The sequence below is a fragment of the Acomys russatus genome, chromosome 3 (genome assembly GCF_903995435.1).
Source record: "Acomys russatus chromosome 3, mAcoRus1.1, whole genome shotgun sequence".
NCBI lineage: Eukaryota > Metazoa > Chordata > Mammalia > Rodentia > Muridae > Acomys > Acomys russatus.
The window spans coordinates 17,371,186-17,386,848 of record NC_067139.1 but is presented as its reverse complement, the minus strand read 5'-3'; the positions used below and the strand labels follow the sequence as shown (position 1 = coordinate 17,386,848).

Sequence of the window (15,663 nt, the reverse complement as noted above, 5' to 3'; positions counted from 1 at the left end):
TCATAAAGACTGAGTAACTTAAACAACACATATTAAAAGGACCGCATACTACATTAGGACCACTTTATACCATCAAAACAAATGCGCATGTAAACTCTGGGCTCATATTTCTTGAATCCCGGCAGCTGCAATCAGGTCTGAGATGAGTATGCGACCACAGAGCGCAAATCCAGCCCAGTCATTACAGGGGTACTGAGAGGGGGAAGGTAAAGGTGATATTTCATCCACTGTTCAGTTCATCCTCTCCTTACCTGACCTTTGAAATGGAGCCATCAGCTTTGAAAGGCCTGGCATCTGAAATTAATATTCTTCCCCCATCTGACCAAGGAAGCAACAGCTGAGCAACATGAGATCAAGGAGCCTATTAGTTTAAACAGGGCCTCAGAGTGGCATTTGAGAGGGAGGACACCTCCTCTGGTGGTAGGCACTTGTCTTCCCAGATGACTTCTGCGCACCGAGAGTGAAGTCTCTTACTAGAGAGTTCTGCAGTCAGTTTGAATTCTGCAGATTCCCGTTATCTTCTGGAAAGAACCCTCTGCTGGTGGAGTGGCTCAGACTCCAGGATGTCCTACATGTGGTAAAATCACTTTTCTCTCTGTGTTGCTTTAAATAACAATTCCTTCAAAACTCCAGGCAGAGCTCAAGGCTTGGTATTTCTTCATGGAACGATTAGGTGTCAAACGTAAACTTTTGTTGTAATATGTCGATTTTTGTGGGTTCCTGATCTAGTTTTGGTATTGCCTGCAATTCAGCATTCTATCTTAGCCACAGTTCACCATTAAGCAGACATGCATCTTTCTTCTTATATTAAGAATTTTTTTCTAGAGAATTTTACGAGATACTAATTAAATGGTCTACAATGTATCTATAGAGTTCTGGTTGATGTTATTTGCATTTTTTAAAATGTAAATTCTTTAAGCAATGTATAGAAATGTGTAAAGCTCTGAATGTAAAATACTTTATAATTCTCATAGGTTATTTTACTCTGTGGATTGTAAAAACGACGACGCTTCATTTGCAGAATTAGAAATGATGATTACTAGAGAAGATAAAGCAAGTTTCAAACAATTTCTGGCAGGAGATCTGAGGGGCTAGCAACCAGAAAGCACAAATTCAAATCTTAATCTTTGTTTCCTTGTATAGCAAAGTAATGTGTGAATACATAGACGCATTTATGTACCTAGAATTGTTCCTTCATAGCATGTGTGTATTTCTGAAACATGGAGAGTATTTCAGAGAGAGCACGGAAGCTGAGCTCAGCGCCCAGCTGTTAGCAAGGATGCATGAAAGGTGTTTTGGCTACATCCTTCATCTGAAATGAACTTCTTGTGAAAAATTAATGCCAAACGTCTCGAGATGTGTGTGGCTCAGAGGTAGAGGTGTTTGCCTAAAATGTGTGGGCTGTTGGGTTTAATCCCCAGCACTGAATAATTTAAAGAAGGGGTGCAGGCAGAGAACTGCCGTGGTGGGAGACACTGCCCAAGAAGGAGTCACACTTTCCAGAGGAAGAAGGGGATGTCCCTCTTCCTAGACAAGCCATTCTTTTCTGTAGGACCCTGAAGGGCAAGCTGGGCCATTGCAGTCAACAGCTCCCTGCCCCCAAGCCCTGTCAGTCAAGACCCACCCCACCCCGACTCCCCCCAGTCAGCATTCTGTGTTTTAACTGGCCACTTGGAGGTTTTTGTTGTTGTTTTTGTTTTCTGGGGTTTTTTGTTTTGTTTTGCCTTGCTTTTGGTTTTGGTTTTTCAAGACAGGGTTTCTCCGTGCTGCCTTGGCTGTCCTGGACTCACTTTTGTAGACCAGGCTGGCCTCGAACTCACAGCAATCCGTGTGCCTCTGCCTCCCGAGTGAGTACTGGGATAAAAGGTGTGTGCCACCATGCCTGGCCCCCTTAGGTCCCACAGCTTGGCTAATTTTAGTCCATGAAGAAAAGAAAACTGATAACAAACAGATATATTTTTTAAAATGCATCCTCCTTGCAGGGGACTATGAAGCTGAAGGCAGGGCAGCATAGTGATCTTTTACTGAGAGCCTGAAGGGACAGGAGTTTGGAGTTCTGGGGTGAAAGGAAGTGAGAAGTCTCTGGAAGGTCGAAGAAGGGATGCACAGACATCAAGGGTGCAAATGAGGCCTTTACAATGGCAGCCACCCATGGTCACCTCTGTCAGCACAGGTGTCAGGCCCTCTGTGTCTTCTTCCTGTGGGTGAATCAATCTTCCCCAGGCTCTAGAAAGGGGAGGATATATCAAATAGGAATGCCTCTATTTTCATGTCTTACTTCTCAATGTAGATGAGTATGAATGAATATAAACTTCCTTTCCCAAAAGAATTTTCCCAGTCATTCCTGTGTGTAAAGGGTCCTTGGTTTATTTAAACAGCCAACTTGAAATACGCTGCATAAACATAACTAGGGGCTGACGTCTTGCTCTCTCAGTGTATGTCTTGTTTAATGCAGTGAAGGGTTACGTAGTTGCCTGGGAGGGCACTTCTTACTATTTGATTTTGTAATTAAAAAAAAAAATTTTTTTTTTCCTTTAAAAGTTTCAATAGCAGAAAAAGGTTTGATGTGAATCTCCACATTGCTCCTGACGTTGACGTGAATAAGCGACGTGAACTCTTTTTGTTTCTTTTCTTTATAGTGAAGAGACCGCGGTACTGAAAGGTCACGATTGTGTCCTGATTTACAAATCCGAGACGGAGGGAGATGAGAACCGCACTCCTGCCAGTAGCCTGATCAGACTCACTACCAGCATGCTGAAGGTGAAGAGGCTGGAGGGAATCAGCTCGTGCCACAGCAGCAACCCCCTGGAGGAGGTGGCCTTCTTTCAGTGCATGGAAGAGGTGGAGAAGGTGAAGTGCTTTCTGGAAGAAAATTCTAGTGATCTGGACCTGCAGTCGGGAGACAATGAGGTAATCACGTTCTCTACCTGACGTCATGGGTGGCACTGTTTATGTCACACTCTCATTTCCCCTGCAGTCGGGAGACAATGAGGTAATCACGTTCTCTACCTGACGTCATGGGTGGCACTGTTTATGTCACACTCTCGTTTCCATTCCCCTGCTCTAAGGAGTGTGTGTGTAAACTCTACAGCTGAGTTGGGTTGATAGTTCAGAGGCTTTGAACGTGCATTTTACCTGCTGAGTTAAATGCATGCCACTGCTGAGGAGGCTTGAAGGGAGTTTCTGGGGACTGGGAGTGTAGCTCAGAGGAAGAGGCTGTGCCCAGCATGCTGGAGACCCTGGGTTCCGTGTCATCACCCTCTCTCAACCAAAGTTACATGTGCACATGTACACATACATACATATTTACAGAGTATGTGTGGGAACACGCTTTCAGAAGGATGGCTTAAAATAATGTGTTCCAGTTTGAAAACTCAGGGAAGCACTGTGGGGGGCACAGCCGTGAAGCTTCTAATTTAAAAATCCCAAGCTCTGTGATAGGTAGAGCTATTGACAGCAAAGTCCAGAGAAGGGACAGCATTCCCTGCTGCTGGCATGGTGGCAGAACCCTGGGACCACTGTGCAGAGCAAGTGCTCTGAGCTGCAGTGGATTCACACATGGAGTTGGCAAATATGTCAATGAGATAATGGGTGCTGTGGAAATAAGTTGGATAATGTGCCTGAAGCATGGGAGCATTCATGGTGTGTGTGTGTGTGTGTGTGTGTGTGTGTGTGTGTGTGTGTGTGTGTGTGTCGGGGCGGGAAGTGGTAGTGTCGGTGATGGTAGGGAGAGTAGTCAGTACTGCCATCACAATACTGAGGAGACCCCCCACCCCACCCCAGAAACCTCCATCCAAGTAAAAGCATATCCTTGATTATATTGCAGAATAGAATTTCAAGATGAGTCAGAGTGAAACAAAGTTGGTGAGTTTATTAAGTAGAGGAAAAAAAGCTAGTTCATAGGTGGACATTGGTGTGTGTGTGTGTGTGTGTGTGTGTGTGTGTGTGTGTGTGTGTGTATGTGTGTGTGACACATAGGAAACCAGTATATATTTAAGACATGGGTATCTAGGTGTATGGACAATGCCCTCACATCTGATTCTGTGGCTTTCTAGGTTGCACTATTCAAAAAATGTGGGCCAGAGAGACGGCTAAGTGGGTAAAGGTGCTGACCAGCAAGTGTGGCAGCTGGAGTTAGAATCCAGGAACACATATGAAAGCAGGAGCAAGATCTGACTCCACAGAATTGTCTTCTAACTCCTTGTCACTTGTGGTGGCACATCTGCTGGACCTCTTCTCTCTCACACATATAATAATTAGAAAAAATGTACAAAAGATTTAAAGGTTAAGCAAAATTTAAAAGTTATAGGGGCTAGCTATAGGGGCTATACATAGCTATAGGGGCTATACATAGCTACAGGGGCTATACATAGCTATAGGGGCTATACATAGCTATAGGGGCTATACATAGCTATAGGGGCTATACATAGCTATAGGGGCTATACATAGCTACAGGGGCTATACATAGCTACAGGGGCTATACATAGCTACAGGGGCTATACATAGCTATAGGGGCTATACATAGCTATAGGGGCTTCATGGATAAGAGCACATACTGACTTTGAAAGGGACCTGGCTTTGATTCTCAGCCCCCATGAGAAGTGTGCCTCCAGCTCCAGGGCACCAGACACCTCTAGCCTTCATAGGCACACCCTCTACCTCAGACACATAATAAAAATAAGATGGTTTATTTATTTTTCTTATCCTAAAGAATTTTCTTTTGCAAATGAAAGTGCACAGTTATTTTACAATGTGTATTGTACAGATTTGGGATAAGAAGAATCCTAATATGGTAAAACTCGGTGCCCTAAGCTTCTGAGTTCAAACCATCTTCCTGCTGCAGAGAGCTGGACCTATCTATGTGCATGCAAGCATCCGGCTACATGGGTACAGAAGAAACTGTCATGGGCAAAGTGTAAGTGACATATGAAAGACACCTTTGAAGGGACCATTAATAACACACAGACAACTAAAACAGAATTTATTTTCTCCTCATTATTTCTGTAGGAAACAAAAAGCCTATCATTCATCACTTTGCGTGACGGAAATCAACTAGTAGTTTCTATGGGTTTGATTGTGGTATAATCTTGTTACTATTGTTTTTGTTTATTTGTTGCTTTGTTTTGAGACAAGGTCTTGTGTACCCCAGGCAGGCCTTAAACTCCATGAGCTGACTTAGGATGAGCTGGCCTTGAATTTCTGATCCTCCTGCCTCTACCTTCTAAGAACTAAGATTACAGCTGTGTCAGTATGCCAAGCTTATGTGATAAAACATTTAAATTAACTGCCTTTAAAGTGAGGTAATGGTGAGTTGGACTATAAGCTTTCTTAGGGAGAATTGCTTTTATGATTACCAACTGTTCCAGAAAGTTAGAAACTTGATTTGGAAGTTAAGTATTTTGGGGTTTGGGTGAAAAGACTGAATCTGCAGAGATCCTAAAAGAAATAAGCCCTTCAGGTGTCCATTGTACAGTTGACACCATTAGAGGTAGAAACCAGTCACAAGGAGTGCCCTATGTCCTTCCCAGTTTTTGTTTGTAAATGGAGAAGGGTGCAAAGATGTCAGCAGTCAGTAGCTCTGTCCTGCTCTGGCTGTGCAGAACAGACAGGTACAGGTGTCTGAGGCTCGGTAATCAAAGCCCAGCCTGCGGGTGCAGCACAGCCAGCAGGCCAGGCAGCTGGCAGGTAGAGAAGCCACCACAGCAGCTCGGGTGTGTGGACACAGCTGGGCTACCATGGCTGTCTCCATTTTCTGCAGGGCTGCAATAGATCTTTACTGAGCCACTTTTTTTTTTCTCTCCAGGGACTATTAAAAAGGCTTGTCAGCTTTCTCACTTTACTCTCTTTTCTTCTCCCCCCTCCCCATTCTCTTTCTGAGAAGATTAGGGCTGCTAATGGCAGAAACATTTGCTGGCTGCACTGAAAGGCAATTTTCACTGGATTTCAGACACTCTGGGGACACAGCTTTGTTCTGGAAGCTTGGAGAACAGTTTCCAAAAGCAACTTTATCTTCTCTCAGTCCCAAGAGCAGAAAAACTGTATATAAATTTAACAACCTGTATTTGTTAAAAATAGCTCAGTGAAATTCGGGTTCTTTTTTCTTTTCCTGCTCTTAACCGGGATTTTCTATTTCATGTATTTTCCTTTGGCTGTGTTTATTTTAAACTACCTTTCTCTTCCTCTAGTTTTTGGGTGAATTATTAAAAACTGCATGCTCTACTTCTTTGTACTCAAAACATTTAATTTATAATTTTAATTTTCTTTCTTGAATTTTTCTTTATTTTCCATTTTATTTTCTTTCCTAATGCCCTTTTTTGTTACAGTACTGCTGAATTTAGAAAGGTCTTTATGACTTAAAGCAGAAATTCACAGGCTTGCTTCCATTTTTTCCTTCTCTTCCATTCCATATCTCAAAATTAAAGACTGTGAAGGGTGGCAAAGGCCTCTCCCTAAGTGAGGAGCAGGCAATAGGTAGGAAGTGACAGTCACCTGCCCTAAGAATAAAGCCACACCTCAACTCCCTGCCCCAGGTGTGCCCCTCTGCCTCTTTAGACCACTCTTCAGCTCAGTCTCAACCTCTCCTAGTAGCACCACCATCACCACCCTGTGTTCATCACCTCTGGGCCATCTCTATCCTGACTCTTCACCACCATGATCGCTTTACCTGCAAGATTATCGCACAGGTCAAGAACTTTCCTGTCCTCTCTGAAAATGCCCAGTACACAGCCTAGATTTTACATTTGCTCCTAGGCCATGTCATGCCTTGCCCTAGCCCTCCCATGAGGACACCCCCAACACTCCTTCAAGAGACCATACGCATATGGAAATTAAATAAATGATTGAATAAAGCATTTTTCAGTAGATAACCACGTGACACAATACACTTGCTCCAAATTTGTTTGAAATATATACTGAAATCAAGTACAACTTAGCGAGTAGTCGATCTGAGCGATGAGCTTGTTAGCCACCATGTATATACCATGGGGTTGTAAATGACAGCTAATTCTCACAACTACAATTATAACTGCTTGATATAACAAGATGTAGAGTTTTCGTTATATGATTATATTCATATTTTTGGTGCCAGAGACCCAAACTAAGGTCTTGAGGATATGCTATACCTCCAATCTGTATTTCTGCATTTATACTCAAGACAATTTATGCTCACTTCCCTTAGTTTTCCTTACCTTCCTGTCTGATCCTAGTTTTCTGTCATTTTCCCCTGAAGGCTTGGCCTCAAGTACAAAAACTAAGAGGCATTAACATGTGGATGATCCATTTACAAAAATGTGTCTTTGTTGGCCACTCCTCCAGTATTGAGCTTATGGGGCTTATTCAAGGTGGATTACTTCTGAATCTGTGCTAAACATGATTTGTACAGAAGAGTCTTCTTTAGAAAGCCCCAGGGGCTGGGGATATACCGCTGTTGGTGAGATGCATGCCATGAAGCCTTGAGCAGTAGCACCACATAAACTGGGCATGATGGCCCATTCTGTTCTTGTAACCCTGACACTTATGAGGTAGAGGCAGGAGGACAAGAAGTTGAAGATCACTCTGAGCTACACAGAAAGTTTGAGGCCAGCCTAGGATGCATGAGACCTTCCTCAAAAAACAAAAGATGAGAAGAAGGAGGAGGAAAAGGAGGAGGAAAAGCAGGAAAAGGAAGAGGAAAAAGGAGGAGGAGGAGGAGAAGAAGGAGGAGAAAAAGAAAAAGAAGAAGAAGAAGAAGAAGAAGCAGAGAAAGAAGAAGAAGAAGAAAAAAGAGAAGAAGAGGAAGAAAGAAGAAAGAAAGAAGAGAAAAAAAGAAGAAGAAGAAGAAGAAGAAGAAGAAGAAGAAGAAGAAGAAGAAGAAGAAGAAGAAGAAGAAATGACTTCAAACTACAATACCACCCCCCACCCTGCAATCAGGTTCAATTTTTCCATAGTCCCATCCGTCTAGAGGGGCAAAGGTTAAGATGGTCCAAATAGAGACAGGCTCTTATAGTCCCTGAGATATTTAAATGCCTCTTACAGATATTCAAGGACTGAACCCAACAAAAATATTTCTTAGCTGGATGGGCAAAAGCCTAGAGAGGGTTGGGAAAAAAATGGGTGTCCCTATTTTGATTGAGTTGTCTGTTTTAACAGCAGATGGCATTTCCTGACAGCTGCTATGAAATTGTGCCACCGGCCGTGTTCATAATGACTATTCTTAGGTCTCAAAATTGCAGAGTTAAGGATGGAGGTTTTTAATATTTGAAGTTACATTCTTCCACCACCACCCCCCTTTGCCCTTTGCCCTGCAATAACAAGAGAAAGCTTCCTAGGTGACATTGGCCCACCATAGGCAGCTGGTGCCAGTTACAATGTAGCTACAAGTCCTTGACCAGGGGACAAACAAATGTGTGTCAGTGTAAATTATGATGAGAGATCTCCCTCAGTCCTTGCACCTGTCCCTGATCTGTCACAAAAAGCCTTCATGTCTTTCCTTTTAAAGAAGCAGAGTAGTAGTTGGCCATGTAGCCGGAGACGCCCAGTGTGCGACTGCACAAAGAACCCTGGTGAGGTTCCGTTCGCAATGCCCACTGCTCAGGGCTGAGCAGGGAGCCCGGGGAATTTAGAAAGAGCCTGTGCTAGGTCAGGGCAGGGAAGGTGCCTACAAACCCAGGGACCTCACAGCTGCTCCCAGAGAATGGACTCCACACTTGGAAGAAAAGACGTCTGGATTGTAGGTAGTGTGTGCCTTCTGTCGTCTTCAGTCTTCTGGCGCCTGTTTCGGTCCGTGGTGACCTGGGGAGGCCCCAAGCAGGTGCCTGCACTTGAGGATGCACAGGTAGTGAAATCCTTTTGAACTAAGGCAGATTCATTTTGCAATTCTCTCTGAACATTTCCGGGCCAGGAGTGATGCTCGCCAAAGGCAGTTGGTCCGTGCCTTGCTGGATCTTTGCCCAGGACTCCTCACTGTCTTAGGAGGGCCTGGGATAATAATAGTGACATGAGGCACCTTTCACCATTTCTAGCAATTGTACCAACTTTCGGGGAATCATGCAGCCGCTGTGTCTGGATTTAATTTAAGTTGACAATCTGTTTGGGGTATGAGAGCTAAAAATAATGTTGGCATCACTTCATTCTTGTCTCTTTTGTATGTCCTAGTTAGAAAAAAAATGTAAGATTTGTCCTGTTTGTAGGAAATCTGTTGGGGAACTGAGTGCTGGGAATGTCACCTTCCATGCTTTGGGCTGCTGTTGATATAGCTTTCCATAAGCTGTTCCTGGGATGGAATTCTGTGGAAAGAAATCTAGAAGAAAAATAGTTCTCAGTGAAAATAGTTCAGTAATTTCTGAGAGAATGTGTTCATTCCCAGGAAACAGCTCTCCTATATACTTGATTATTTTTTATCAATTATCATCTAAGTCATTTTTAAACACTTTAAGCCAGTTCAGCAAACAGTACAGATGACTATGTGGATCAGCGCTCCCGCTGGAGGACTGGCTTGCCGCAGTGTTTCTTAGCACCTTTTTCTCTATTTTCTATCCTCTTTCAGAAATCCCTCCCTAGTGACCTCTTCTGTGAAATCTTATTTCCTTTCCTTAAAAAAAAAAAAAAAAAACTATTGTTTTCTGAAGGGCTAGAGAGATGGCTCAGTTGATGAAGTGTTTGCACAGCACGCATGAGGGCGTGAGTCTGACCCCAGAACCCATGTGAAAATGTAAGTAGGGCATGGTGATCTATCTGTAACCTTAATCTTGGATCCACATGCTTCCTGGCCAGCCAGTCTAGCCTAATTAGTGAACTTGTTTCAAACTGGGGAGGGTGGTGTTCCTGAGGATATCTACCCCCCAACACACACACACGTGCATAGATTTTTGTGTGCATACCGAGCTGGGCATCAAATTCAGGTCCTTGAAGTTTCCAGTTAAGTGTTGCTAAGCCATATCACAGCCCTTCCCATGAACTTTATTTCTACAGATAATCTGTTTGCATTATATGCTATTGGCTATCTAGATGTATATGTATACACACATATATGTGTATATGTGTGTGTGTGCGTGCACGCGTGCACAGCCTTTGCACATACAAAGAGTGAGATTTTCTTCATCTCTTCTCCACAAACAACTATGGTACTATTGCCCTCTTGGCGCTACAGCTTAAAATATTTCCTGAAAGGGTGCTCTGATAGCATACTCCAGTGCTGTGCATGCATACATTACTTGCCTTTTATCCTATGAGAAGCCATAAGCTCTGCCTCTTGGTAGGGTTCAGATGACACAGCTCTATGCTTCCCCAAAACCCGAGCCTTTCCCAAGGTCCCTTGGGAAACATGGACACTTCTGTGATTATCAAGTTTATATTGAAAAGAACAGACATGTTTTGAGATAACAGTTGAGGACAAGGTAAAAATCAGTGACAGAAAAACAGCAACAGAAAAAAAAATCCTGAAGCACATATAAACCTATCCTTAGGTCAGTCCTGACTTCACGGTTGTCTGTCTCTTCAGACCTAGGCACTGGTACCCAAGCACCAATCATGTCTGGCTGTTTCTTATATCTTTTATGGGAAATGTCAGGAAGGCTACACTTCTGTGAGAACTACTGTGAGGGTTTTCAGCTTCTGTGTAGAAAAGAATGGCACTGGCTTGGGCTCTGTGATGTGGACCACTGGTATATTTCTTCTTCTGGTATCTGCCAGTGAAAAGGTTAGCAAGTGATTAGAAATCCACCCATATTTTCTTACAGGTTTTTCCATAGCTTTTTAACTGCAAAGAAAAGCACATTTATGTCAGATTTACAACACAACTCTTACCTTTTTTCATCACTAATGATTATTTATAATGTTGGCAACTGATTATCTTAGAAATTTGCCCAAGAGCAACAGTTTATGGATTGTCTTTCCCAGAGGCATCTGAGAATCCATTTGTAATGTTAACATGTTGTCGCCAGTCAAGGGGTAAAGGCTTTGCAATGCACTGTGCATAGATTCCATCTCATGTAAAATCCTGTATGCCCTTGAATACATATACAGATGAGTAACCCTACTGTGCATTTTGTTCCAGTTTCTCTGAAGAATCAAAATTAGGATCACCATATAATTTCTGTTAGTTATAATATAAAGAAATATCTTTATTTTACCTATCTCTATCAAAGTTAAAACAACATAATTAAATATTGCTAGTTCTGTCTATGTTTCTAGGTAAGTGAATGCTTAACACACATGTTAATGAAATTTCTAAATATAATTTACCAAACTGTCTTCTTATGTATCTCCCCAAGCCATTATGGTCATAAAAATGTACATTTATCTATTAGCATTACCCAGACTTCCATGTTTCACAGACTATCTTCGTGACTTCTGCTATACAATTGACTCTCTATATTGCTGAAATATGCATCTGTGGATTCAGTCAGCCATGGAGAAAACATTATGTCTGTACTGAACATCTGCAGACATTTTTCCTTGTAATTATTCCCCAAATAATAGAGACTAACAGCTATCAGCATCCACAGTGTGCTAGGTATTAGAAGTAAAGCCAGCGATGATTTAAAGCACAGGAGAGGAGGAGGTACACGATCTTAAGTAAATTTTGTGCCATTTTGTATAAAAGACTTTAAACTGGGGACAGATCTCCCAAGCACACATGCCAAAAGATGTCCTTTCATGTGACTTTTATTTTGGCTAACAATCTAGTATCCAACCTATTTAAAACATCTTTAGCAAAGTTAAAAATGGACGAAAAGTATGATTTTGGTATGCTAAGTACAGATTTTCCAAATGCACAGCAGTGCATGCACAACATACATTTTTAAATGAACCTGAAACCCCTCACAGCTAGGTGGTCCCTGATCAGCCTCAGGCACCTGCACCGGAACTGTTTCCAGGTCTTTGCTTGGACCTTGGTCCTTTTCCCTTTGGTCCTCATTTTTTGTCTATCATGGGGTAGCAATAACAAAGTCCAGGGAAATTAAAATAAGCAGGTGACAGCAGAGTCTTATTTCTAGAGAAAAGAGCAAATTGAGAATAAGAGGCATTTAGTATAGAACACTGATGTTGGGAACCTTTGCTTAGGGTTTTTATGTGGCCAACACTGTATGTCTAGTGTCTCCAGATTCTCACCAGAAAGCAGACCCCGAAACCAGGGCTTGTGTTTGGATCCTAGATTTGAGAATTGGCTCCTAGGAATAGGCATGGAATCTCGGAGTGTGAGAGAGTGAGAGAAGAAAGCCCCAGCATGATGCTAGCTGAGCTGACCACTCATAGTTGTTCCCCTATTATAGGACTGATGCCCACCAGGCTCTGTCTCTACTGCTACGTTTATGGCATATTCACTCCCTTGCGTTGTGTGTTTGTCAGTGTATTTGCCACAACAGAAGTGAAGGAACGCCTGATTGTGTGCGGGTCCACACGCAGTAAGAGGTGACCTCAGAGTGGCCCCTGTGCCTGTTCTCAAAGCCAGCACTGAGGACTGCCCTGAGAACAGGGACAGTTTCCAGTCCCAACTTTACCACCCCAGGGGACTTCTTTATGTTCTTTGAATAGCAGTATTTGCCTTCCTGTCCCTTTTTGTCATCTTCGCATACTCTTTGAATAAAATAAAGTAGCATGTATATGTGATACTGCTTTGTAAAATGGGAAAGGCTGTAACGGTCGCTATTTTCAGTGCATGCTTTCTTACACACGAGAGCCTCGGGTGCTTATGTCCGTCTTATACACAGAGATGGTTTTAAGCACGGAGACAGCCTCTGTATGTGTACTGCCTCCTAGCATTTATTTTAGCCATATTTTCAGCCCCATCTAATATTTTCAGAAAGAAAAGTCACTTGATTTATGAGTTCATTTTATGGAATTAAGATGACATACGCTTTTAAAAATGTCTTCATAAGTCTTCACTATTACTCCATGGCTTGTGGTTTTACCCAGTTGGAGGTTCTGCTGCCTGCAGATTATGGTGGTGCTTTTTGTTAACATCTTTTGTGCTGCAGACACTCTAAAGTAGTGTACTATGTCATGTTGTCAGGACTCAAGGATTGGAACTTGGGGGCGCAGTTCTATGAGCAAACATGTGCCTACAACACACAGCTCTAGATTTGCTTTCCGACAGAGAGACCACACACACACACACACACACACACACACACACACACACACACACACAGCCTTAACACACAGATCCTGAGGAATCTAGGAGGCAAGCTTATCCAAATCTTTGAAAGGAGGACTCCAAACCTAAGAGAAGTGAAGTGGGCTTGTCCAGATTCCTGACACTGAGGGAGGCACTGACTGTCTTTTCTGAACATCAGGGGTTTCTTCCAACTCACCTTCTGTGCTGCCAGAGTCAGCTCTCTTACTCAGGGTTCTTGCCTCTCTTAGGGTTCTCCCCAATGCCACTTCCCACACTGGACCTACACATTCAGATCTGCCTCAGTTCCCTGACTCCTGCAGGCTGACAAAGCATCAGTAGGAGAGGCCCTGAGGCTTACACCTTGGCTCATCGTTTTTAGCTCTAGCACTGGCTGTCACTTCACTGGTGCTTAATTTCCAGGGGACCCAGTGCCACACCCAGAAATTCTCTGAATGCCTTAGTGTGGGAGCTGGATGCTTGCACAGCAGGGGATGAACCTAGAAACTCAGGCTGTAACAGGTGTGGGGTTAATGATCTTGTTAGTAGCCTAGGCATCAGGAAATTCTTTAAAAAAAAAAAAAAAAAAAAAAAACTAGGCTAGAGGCCAGTGGAGTGTGAGTTCACATTCCAACTTGTCTAAGTTATTTTAGCTTCCAGCATTTGTATTCCACACATGAGCAAGCTAGGCCTAGCCCTACCTTTTCTACATAGTTTAATTCTCATATTAATGAAATTAGAATAAAGCATAAAATGTTAATGAAAAATTTAATTCACAAATGTATCTAATCCACCCATATCAGACTCTCGGTATTCATTTAAACCATTACATATAGGTTTTATATTAACTTAATTAAAAATCATCTATTACTAAGCTGGAAAGGTATTGTGTTGGCTATGCTTAGATGCCAATAAAAGTGTCAAGCAATGACTCAAACTTGAAGGGAAAATACACGAAACCCACTGACAAAAGGAATTTCATTTGCTCATGGTCACTGGTAGTCTCAAAAAGAGGCAGAACCTGGAAAAATGAGACTGTTCCTTTAGGTGTTAAACAGAATTAGATTCTGTTTGTGGCTTCTCTTTTCCTTTTAATATAGATGTTTGGTTAGGGGACCCATTCAGATGACATGGCAGATTGTAGTTATTTAGAAATATAAGAACTGATGGTGCTAGGTCTCATTTAGTTCTGAACTTTCTAGAATGAGCATATTGCACTAATATATTGTCCCTCCCCAGGGCTGGGGGTACAACCCATGGCACCTCTCATTCTGTGCACACATGCTATACCCTACCTCAATTCTTATGGTCTTAGGGCTGTGAATGCTGACTACCTGTTTAGGATTTAGGCCTTTAACTTGGCTGTATTTCTTTATTTACCCAGGTATTTTATTGACAGATAGGTAAATGGTCCTCACTGTGTGTCAGTACCTGCTCTAAGTATTTTATACATGGGGATGGAGCTCGGGGCCTTGCCTACCACTGTGAGGCCTTGGGCTCAGACTCTAGCAAGGCAGCAGCAAAAGCTCTGTGAAAACCTCAGGAGACAGATCTGTCCCTGGCTGACTTTATGTTGCATGCTCTAGGCACTGTGCCAAGTACTTCCCACATCCTGCGTGCTGATTTTCTCAGTGGCCCCATGAAGCTCTTTGTCTACAGATAAGCTAAGGCTTACTGAGGCTAGGAATTTGACCACAGGGTACAGCTGCATGCACACGAAGGTTTTTCTTTCTGAGTGGATTTACTTGCTCAACATCTAAAATGGATACACAGACTTATCTGCAGAAAGTTTAAATAGAGTTTCTTTTTTTAAAAAAAAAAAAAAAACCTATTTGTTTTGGGTTCACAGCAAAGTCAAGAGAAAGTTATAGACTGATGCATGCATTCCCATTTCCTCCTAGCATGGCTGTGCTAGCCAACAAGCCTACATTGATACTCCATAGTTTACAGAGAGGCTCACCCCTCCTGGTGTACCGTCTGCGGCTTTGAACAAAAAATATAAACTTCATGTATATACCATTATAGTAATTTAAATGTAAAATTATTAAGTATTTGTAGAAAACCAGAATTTTCTAAGGGCAACTTGCCTTATCCTTACATGATCTGAAGTATTTTTCCAATTTAATGACTGCTTTAATTATTTGCTTTCTAGTACTAATACAAGGACTGGGTAGGTTTTAAATGTCTACATTGCCAACCAGCAAACCAAGGCTCTTGTCAGCAAATGCAAGGCAACAGCGCCCTCCAGTGGGCAGAAGTTGGAAAAACTAGTGTGAGTGTGTAGTGATCTTTCAGGCTTTTTGTTTTACCTGGTTGTGGAGGATGGAACCTGGGGCCTTTGCATACTTGACAGGTGCTCTACCGCTGTGCTGCAACCCTAGCCCATGGTACTCTTTGTGTTAGCATTTTCTCAGCTCTGTATGAGAAAAGACACAGTACCATGGATCCGATTCATTTAAGCATGCATAGTAAGGTTAGAATACTGTAAGCTAAAACCATGCTCTATTTTGTCAAGAGCTCCTATGAATTCAGTACTTTGTCGATCCAGTACAAGTCTTGATTGTCAAACA

At 42.5% G+C, this 15,663-nt stretch overlaps 1 protein-coding gene across 1 annotated transcript in view; it reads left to right on the top strand.

The window, feature by feature from the left end:
• Nucleotides 1-302: 302 nt before the first annotated feature.
• Nucleotides 303-15,663, top strand: part of Mylk4 (myosin light chain kinase family member 4) — a 71,650-nt gene continuing 56,289 nt past the window's right edge. Inside the window, exons 1-2 of the mRNA XM_051169620.1 lie at nt 303-577; nt 2,640-2,910. Coding sequence (XP_051025577.1) covers nt 564-577; nt 2,640-2,910 — 285 coding nt within the window. The 5' untranslated portion in view covers nt 303-563. The remainder of the gene's footprint in view (nt 578-2,639; nt 2,911-15,663) is intronic.